Source organism: Marmota monax, unplaced genomic scaffold, assembly GCF_021218885.2.
Source record: "Marmota monax isolate L192 unplaced genomic scaffold, Marmota_monax_Labrador192_F-V1.1 WCK01_AAM20220418_F8-fsc00063, whole genome shotgun sequence".
Classification (NCBI taxonomy): domain Eukaryota; kingdom Metazoa; phylum Chordata; class Mammalia; order Rodentia; family Sciuridae; genus Marmota; species Marmota monax.
The window spans coordinates 3,892,512-3,901,601 of NW_026693726.1; the positions used below are offsets into that span (position 1 = coordinate 3,892,512).

Sequence of the window (9,090 nt, forward strand, 5' to 3'; positions counted from 1 at the left end):
TTTGTTCCTCCATAAAACACTTATTTCGCACAGACATCCGTGAAGGTCAGTGGGGCTTCGGGCCCAAATTCTGACTTAATAGAGACCTTGCCTTCCCCGCCCCCACCATCCACTCCTCTGGGCGAGGAAAAGTGATCCCCACCCCTTCCACGCCCCTGCCCCACCTCTTGCCCCCCTTTCCAAACCCCTCTTCTTTGTGGGGGTGGTGGTGGTTTGCCCCGAGGAGTACAGATAAATAGTCCTGTCAAAAGGCACAGCTAGTGGTTGTGCGTGCGGACCCTGGATCCCGACGTCAATTTCTGGGCTTCATCCTCCGGGGTCAGCGGCGGGGCGCGCTCACTTTCACCGCCCACTTCACTCACACGCCTCCGCGCCTCGGGGCCAAGGTCTTCGGTCCTCCTTCGAGCTTTCCCTGGCCCCCGTCTCTGCCAGGGAGCTGCAGGCGGAGACGGTGATACTGGCCAGGGCGGAGAAAGGCGAGCGCGCGTGGGCGCGGGGAAAGACGCTATGTCCACTGGCTCGGTGAGTGACCCCGAAGAGATGGAGCTGCGGGGGCTACAGCGGGGGTACCCGGTCCCCGCCTCCAAAAGGCCGCCTCTCCGTGGCGCCGAGCGCAGTTACGCCTCTCCTAGTGACAATTCGTCTGCCGAGGAGGAGGACCCCGACTGCGAGGAGGAGCAGTGCTCTCTGAGCTCAGCAAGCGACTCGGGAGGCTGCAAGAGAAAGAGGCCCCGGGTGGCTGGGAGTGGCGGCACAGGTGGCAGTGCAGGCGGCTGTGGCAAAAAGCCACTCCCGGCCAAGGCATCGGCCGCTGAGTGCAAGCAGTCGCAGCGGAACGCAGCCAACGCCCGAGAGCGCGCTCGGATGCGTGTGCTGAGCAAAGCCTTCTCCAGGCTGAAGACTAGCCTGCCCTGGGTACCCCCTGACACCAAGCTCTCCAAACTGGACACCCTGCGACTCGCTTCCAGTTACATCGCACACCTGCGGCAGTTGCTACAGGAAGATCGCTATGAAAACGGCTACGTGCACCCGGTGAACCTGGTAGGGACGCCGCGCGCGAGTCCCGGGGCAAACAGCCCAGAGGTGTCCAGACTGGCTCTTGGGTTAAGCCCCTAGACAGACCCAAAAGGGAGGTTTCCAGGATCGGTGGTGAGGAAGACAGTTTAGTTTCTCCCAAATCAGGGGAGGAGAGGCCAGTCATCTTTCTGGAGAATTATCCAGTCTTCCGTGTTTGCATCATTCTGATCAGTTTATATGGTGTTTCGTCCAGTGACAAATATTAGCTAGTATCCTACTTCCGGGGTAAATCTTAGTTTCAACGGAGTTTACTAGCTGACTGCAAAGTGGATGGCAAATCTCAATCTCCCCACTTTTTCCACTTTAGGTCCTTGCCGGTTTCAAACCCTACTTTTGTTTAAAAAGGAGGGAAGACCGATTTCTAAAAAAAGAACTTTTGGATTTTTAAAAATTGATGCGGAATAGCAGGGTTTCCCCGGACAGCATTGTCTGGAAAGTCCCTCTCTGATCTGCCAACTCTCCAAGCTTTGGAAAGATCGCATCCAAGCCTATTGAAGCCTCAGTTCCTAATTGGAGCAGATGGAGATGGGAGTGAGGGGTTGGGGGGGGGGGGGGCGAAAAAAGAGAAAGATGAGGAATTAAAACTCAAAAGCCCCAAACTCATGCGCGTTTTCCCGAATTATCGGGTGGGCATAGACCCGGAAGAAGCGTGAATGGATACTGTATGTCTTCTCCTAATCAGTGTCTAGTAAGATTAAAATCCAAGTTTAGGGACAAGACTCACAAATTTTCAGAACACTGATAAAAATTGAACTACTGAAAGCCAGGGGTAACTGTAGTTCTCCTAGGAGAGTAGTTTCGGTTTAAGACTGCCGCTAGTCCTCAATATCGGATGCCTTTTTCTAATTTTATTTATTTATTTATTTTTTAATTTTCCAGACGTGGCCATTCGTGGTCTCCGGACGACCTGACTCTGACACGAAAGAAGTTTCCGCAGCCAGCAGATTATGTGGAACCACTGCTTAGAGAGGACTGGAATTCACTTGATGGGATTATTTCTTAAGCGCGTGTGTTTGGGAGCCGCGGAAAGAAGGGAGAGAGCAAGAGGACACTAGCGAATGGGTACAAGGTCCCATAGGATTCTCCTGGACCTTTCCCCTTGCCTGGAACTGTGAACAGGACAGGTGTCCTGCGACCACGTTTTGTAATCAGAAAGACCCTCCCTTCTTGTGGCGAGCACGGACCTAGATCCAGTCTGGGCCCTTAGCTCTCAAGACTCATCCACCGCTGAGCCCAGCATCAAATCGCTTAGGCGCTAGTTTCTGAGCTGAGCCGGATTTGTCATATATGTGATGGCAGAATTCTGCACAATCTGGGCCTTTCACGGTTAGAGAGATATCTTGATCCGCCTAAAAGTCCAGGCGTGGGATCCACGTCAAGGCATGTTTTTAAATTGCAAAGAAAAGAGAGTGGCATAGCTGGACCAGTTTTGTAACCCACCAGGCAGCGCCCTCAGAACAGGTGGGACTTGCCACTTCGCATAGGGCGAGATGGAGACACATTTCGGAGACCAGCTCAGGCAGATTTTGCCAGGCACGTTCTGGGCTGTTCAACTTCCTTGCTGAGGTCTGACTTCTTACTCCCCACAGACTGGGGTCTTTTTTCCAAGCCCCTTCCTCTTTATAATTAATGTTCTACTCACAGGCTCCCAGTCTAATGGCACCATTGGAGCCTGGTGGTACCAACCTGGTTTGGGTTTCCTTTGGGCCGCTCCCTTCTCCCTGCTCCTTGAAGTTGCCTCATTCACTATGCTGGACTTTCCCCGACAGGCTTCACCCCCACCCCCAACCTCTGGCCGCCCTTCCCCATCACCACTTCTGGTACCCAAGTTCTTCCTGCAGCCCAAGTTCTTCCTTGAACATAGGAGGGCTTCTGGACCTGTTTGGGACCCATTGACAATGGTTACCATGATTAGCGGTACTGCACCGCTGCCATAAGGCTGCACTACCACAATAAATAACAGATGTAAATAAATTTATTTTTTTATGAATAATAAAAACATTGTGAAAATTGTGTGTCCCTAAGCACGTCAGAATGTGGTCTTTGTTGCACATTACCTGAGAGGGTTTGGTCTGGAAGTTAACTTTAAAGGAGCTGGTCTCAGCTCTGGACAGGGTGCTGGGTCACTGTCACCATGGTTGATGGTAATCAAGTTTTGGTCACATTTCTAAAATGTCTGTTTTAGTATTATTAATCTGTATATTTCTGATTTTTCTTTCAAGTAATGATTCCTGGAAGGAAAGAAATGGAGACTTTAAAAAAGCCCCTGAGAGTCTTTTGAGGCCAGAGCTATCTTGAGAGGCATGCAATCAGGAAGCTAATATAGGTGCACTTCTCTCTTACACACACTCTCTCTCACACACACACACACACACCAAATGCCTTTAATAACCTAAATCACACTCCAGCATATACAACTGCAGGTAGTTTAAGAATGTCCTAAATGCCCATCTACCTGAGTCGCCCAGGTCTCAAGTCTAATTGGGAATTAGAATAAGAATACAATCTAAGAAGCCAATTTGTATTTCAGCAAAACTCCTTTTTTTTTTTCAAATGTTGGTCTCACACCACCTCATTCTCCATGTTATTTTCTTCCATTTTCACTGCAATAACTTGGAAAATTCATAATAGCAATTTAAAAAATGGTGATATTTTCAAAAGCAACATTTCTTTTGTAGAAGATTTTTTAAAGTGTGAAGGATAAAACTACTTAACCATACAATTTGGGGTTTTGCCTGTTTTTTTTTTTTTTAATAAAATAAAAGGCAGTTTTCTTGAACAGAGAGAAAACACAGCTGGACTTTAGTTAGGAGGTGAGAGAGAGGTGGGGAGCATGACTTCCTGTTTTGAACTAAACCAAACTCAAACTCTGGAGAGCTGCCTTATGACACCATTTTTTTCTTGAGCTTTTGTTCATACCCCTATCCCTCAGGGGCTCAGAGATCCAGGCTTTGGGATTCAGTCCTCAGCTGCCAGATACCTGGTTGGGGGATGGGGGTCACCTTGAACTCTCTGTGGTATCAGGGTCTTTCTGGCAAAAGGGAATGTGAAGTAACTAGTGGCAGGAGATCCCAGCATGGTCAAAAACATTTCCATGAGTTCTGGGAAGCAGGCTTCTTGAGCTTGGAATGTCTGCTAGAAGCCAAATCTTAATCAAGGTCATTTCTTAAGCAAGTTATGGGGGTGGAGGAGTTCAGTGTGTTGGATAAGGAGAACTTAGCTTGAAAACCCATCTCTGCCACCTCACTGGGTTAGTGACCAAGTGCAAATTAGATAACCCTTTCCAGCCTGTTTCCTCATCTACAGTGATAACACTACCTAGGAGGATTGCCTGGGGCATACAAACCATCCGGTATTTAAAAAGCAAACCTTCTAATAGGCAGTGAACTGGCTATTACAGGAAACAGAGGGAAACAGGTAAAGGGGAGCAATTTCAGACTAGCCTTAAAGACTGGGTCCAAAGCCGGGTTTGGGTTTCCTTTGGGCCGCTCCCTATAATCTAAGCTTCATGGGAAGCCCAGGCTGGAGAATATGAGGTTGAGGTCAGCTTGGGCAACAGAGCAGGACCCCATTTCAAAAAACCAAGTAAAACGAAACCAACAAAAGGGCTGGGTCCTGTTTCCAAAGGTTGCAAAAAAAAAAAAGAAATGCCCTAGGAAAGCACACAGAAAAAAACAGAATGAATACCTATGTTTATAATGAATACAAATAAGAATGGACATTGAAATAAAAAAGGAAATATTGTGAATTTTCATAAGGAAATAAATAATATTTAAAATATTTGTTTTTATCATTATATTCTCTCAGCGTACTTCAGGCACAAATGTACAGATTTCTGCACCTGCTCCCCTCCCATTTAGGAGGTTCAGTTTGCCAATTCACATGTACATAGAGGCTGGTGGTGTGCCAGCAAATTCATTTTTGTGATGACTTTATAATCCTAAAATTTATGGAGAATAAAAAAATTTTCTCAAAGATTTCTGCCCCATGGTTTCTATAAAAAGTCTAATGCCGAGGATCATTTTTTATAAAAGAAGAAAAGGGCAATTTCTAGTAAGTTGCAAGCAATGAATGTAAATTGATTCAAGTTTCTGGGCAAAGGTTGCTAACTAAGAGAGCCTTGGGCATCTTAAAGCAGCCCTTTCTTTATCTACCATTGTGCTCAGAGTGGCAGAAAGACATCCCAGAGTCCTCCTCACTTTTTTTCCGTTAGAGATTTAGGTTGGACAAATGAGAGTGGAGGCTGGGATCTGGATGGAGGTAGGGTGGGGAGAAAGGAAAAGTAAGTACAGACTTAAAGTTTCATCAATTCATTTATACTGCCCTAAGAGAAAAGATGATGGGGAAAAAAGCCTTAAATGTAAAAAGCAGTGAATAACAAACAAAATGAGTAAATTGAAAAAAATACTCTGCAGGGGGCTTTTTGAAGGACCAAAGCATCATTATTAGTGATACTGACTCAACCAAAGAGAACAAAAAATCCCCTTCCACAGACTCTTCCTAAGATGAATATTTTAAAAGAAATGCTTTCGGCACTGTAATTTTGAAACATTTAGGCGTTTCTCTTGGTTGTGGATGTTGAATTGATTTTGTGTGTATTCTTCTGCACTGGGCTTCAAGTTCAATTTCACTTTAGTCTGGTGGCTCCTTCCACAGATAGCAACAATAGGGCTTGCAGTTTACAAAGGGATTTTTATGGGCAGCCTGCCCCCCTCCAACAAATGCTGAAAAGTTTTAAAGAAAAAATTCTCTGTCCATAAAAAAGAATGCTTCCTAATTTAACAGACAGATAATTTTGTTTGATATTTCTGGAAAACATTAAAAATTACAATAGCTCAGAAAGTCATTTTAGTCCCAGTTGGAAGGACAAAATTGGGTAAATTCACAACTGATTTCTCACTATCAAGAATCTAACTAGTGGGAAAAATCACTAGGAGTCACCAGATTGACTCCCTTTGTAACTAAGCACCTGGCTGCCCCTCCTTTAGGTGGGAACTTCTGCACATCCCCCACCCACTGGAAGGCCACCAGGGGGCTTGGATCTTTCTACCACTTATCTTTCTTTATTTTGTTTGCTTTTGAATTATTTTTCTTCTTTATGCCCCAACAGTAAAAGCTGACCCAAAGAAATACTTTGAAATCATGATTCTAAGAAAGCAGCTAGTGCCAGACATGTAGATGGAATAATGTTAACATAAGTAGCAATTATCTCAGGGGATCTCAGCCTTCTCCCTGTTTGTTCTGCTGTCACCAAATGGTTCTGGATCAATTTTATGTTCCTTCATTGCTCATGATAAGAAGGATCCAGAAGCAATTAAGAATAGGGGTTTTCATTTGGTAAAAATATGGTATTTGTATCAATTACAACTGTTAACCCTCGAATGTGAGAGAAGAGAGGAACAAGGAACAACAGGCTTTTACTGTTTATTTGTGTTTGCTTATTTAAAAAGTTTTTTTAATTTAATTTTTTTTTTTAAATTTAGAAACAGAGTCTCACTGAGTTGCTTAGGGCCTCCCTAAATTGCTGAGTCTGGCTTTGAACTCTCAATCTTCCTGCATCAGCCTCCCAAGCCGCTGGAATTACAGGCATGCGCCACTCCTAGGTTTCTTAAAAATCCATTTTTAAGAAAATTTGCCATGCCAGATGTAGCTGGTTCCAGTCTCGTCCCATGATTCCTGACTCTGCATCTTCATATATATTGACTCTGCTCAGAACCCCTCCTGCCTCCTAACTGGAGAGGACATTAATTATGATTGAGCACTCAGACAAAGCTAACGTTTAAAAACCCAAGTCTCGATTTTCTTTTCTTCTTTGATATAATAGTTCATGTGTCCTTGACTCTCATCTACAAATTTGTCCTGCCATTCCCTTTACCCACTTTTATCACCTGGCTCTTTTATGCCACATCTAATTTTCCTATATTGATCTTTATTTTTACCATAAAGGACAAATTTTCATTTAATTTCCTCATAAAGATAAAGACCATACCAATACACATCAGAAATTATGCATGAGATTAAAATCAGACTCATTTTAGAGTGCAAGATAGACTGATGGATTTTAGTGTTACAAAGAACAAAGCATTCATTGATTTCAGATTTCATGTAGCAGCCAACTTTTAAGAAGCTATACTTGTGAAGTTTGTATAATATCAAAGAATATTCACAATAACCTGAATTGGACATTAAAATACTTCTGACCTTTAGAACTACATATCTGTGTGAGGCTGGATTTTTAACCAAAAATAACATATTACAGTAGAATCAGGAATTAAGTAGAAAACATGTATAAGAATCCAGCTCTTGGGGCTGAGGTTGTGGCTCAGTGATGGAGTGCTTGCCTAGCATGTGTGAGGTACCAGGTTCAATTCTCAGCACTGAATATAAATGAATAAAATAAAGGTTCATTTACAACTAAAAAATATTTTTAAAAAAGAATCCAGCTCTCTCTAAGCCAGATGTTAAAGGGATTTGCAAAGAATATAAAACTATGCCACTTTTTTATTAAAATGTTTTGGAAAAAATATTTTTCATTTAAAATATTATCTGCATTAACATGTAATTAGTTTATTACCACTTTTAAATGAATAAAAATAACTATTTTGCTTGGTTTTAATTTCTAATTCAGTGCATATCAAAAGATACAAGCCAGCTACATAAACAAAAGCTTTTTGAGTGTTTATTGGTTTTTAAAAGTCTAAAGAGATCAAAGACCAAGAGAGTTTGAGAATCACTTAGATAATTCCTGAAGCCTTTTCATGGATAAGAATCTGTGTTTTCTTGGTTTTGTGGTGATCTCAGGAGGATAGGAGCCCTCAGATCACACCTAGGTTGGATATGGCAGCAAACATTTCATCATAAAGTCTGGTAGAGAATTCTGGAGTTCTTGGGTAGGAACAGACCGTTTCCATGCAATAGCTCTATGGTCAGGCCAGGAAAGTCCACAGGGCCAAAGCCTGTGCTGGTTTCAGATGCTGTACTTAGAAGGATTTCTATACCATTTCTTACACCTGACACCCACCTCTCCTGCCTTCTATTTAGGTTCTTGAATTTTGAGCCTTTGTAGCCTCATGACAGGACCTGGCTTTCAAATGAAAGGGAAAGTGATACCCCAAACTCTGAATTGTAAATCCCATTCCTTTTGCCCATATATGAATGTTTTCTGAAGGCTATGTAAGAATCATAACAGTCTATTGTCTTAATACATGTATATAAGAAAACACAGAAATCATTTCCACTGATCTTCGATGAAACCTTTTTTTTGGGGGGTGGGGCAGGGATTGAAGTCAGGGGCACTTGACCACTGAGCCACATCCCCAGCCCTATTTTGTATTTTATTTAGAGACAGGGTCTCACTGCTTTGCTTAGGGCCTCGCTTTTGCTGAGGCTGGCTTTGAACTCCCCATCTTCCTGCCTCAGTCCCCCTAAGGGGTGGGATTACAGGCGTGTGCGTCTGAGCCTGGATAATGAAACCCCTTTTCTCTGTAGTTCTGCCAAGTAGTTGACCATCAGTGAAGTGACTGAATGCCTTGACGTGACATTGGAGTACAGAATAAACAAAAAGAAACAAATGGCAATAAAAAATAAAAATATAAAAATGATTTTATAAAACTCCAGAAAATTCTTGCATGCCTTGGAATCAAGCCTCTTCATATTCAAAGAAAGGATGCCGCAAGATAACAAGTTCAGGGACATGAGGTCCAAGGGATTCTGATGATCCATAAGGTAACTATGCAACAATCAGGAAAGAGAAATGTGCAAAAATATCAAGGACTCCTCAGGCTAAATCTAATTAAGGGACATTTAAATCACAAATGGCAATGCTCTAAGGGTGACAGCTAAAGCCTGGGGAGCCTAGGAGGACAAAATTGGGAAACTACAGAGAAGGGCAGAGAGCTGTAAGGGAAGGGAAAGACCATAGTTATAACACACACCAGATCTGGGCATAGCCAGAGGTGTTTGGCTAAGACAGAGGCCAAATCATAGCCTCCTAAAAGAACATCTTAGGAATCC

General features: G+C 43.3%; 1 protein-coding gene across 1 annotated transcript; it reads left to right on the forward strand.

Moving 5' to 3' along the window:
* The first annotated feature begins 222 nt into the window (after positions 1–222).
* On the forward strand, positions 223–3,101 carry Msc (musculin). Its single transcript, XM_046460524.2, has 2 exons — positions 223–1,041; positions 1,957–3,101. Exons 1-2 carry the CDS (start codon positions 508–510, stop codon positions 2,041–2,043), a joined length of 621 nt encoding a protein of 206 aa, XP_046316480.1. The 5' UTR covers positions 223–507; the 3' UTR covers positions 2,044–3,101.
* The last annotated feature ends 5,989 nt before the right edge of the window (positions 3,102–9,090 follow it).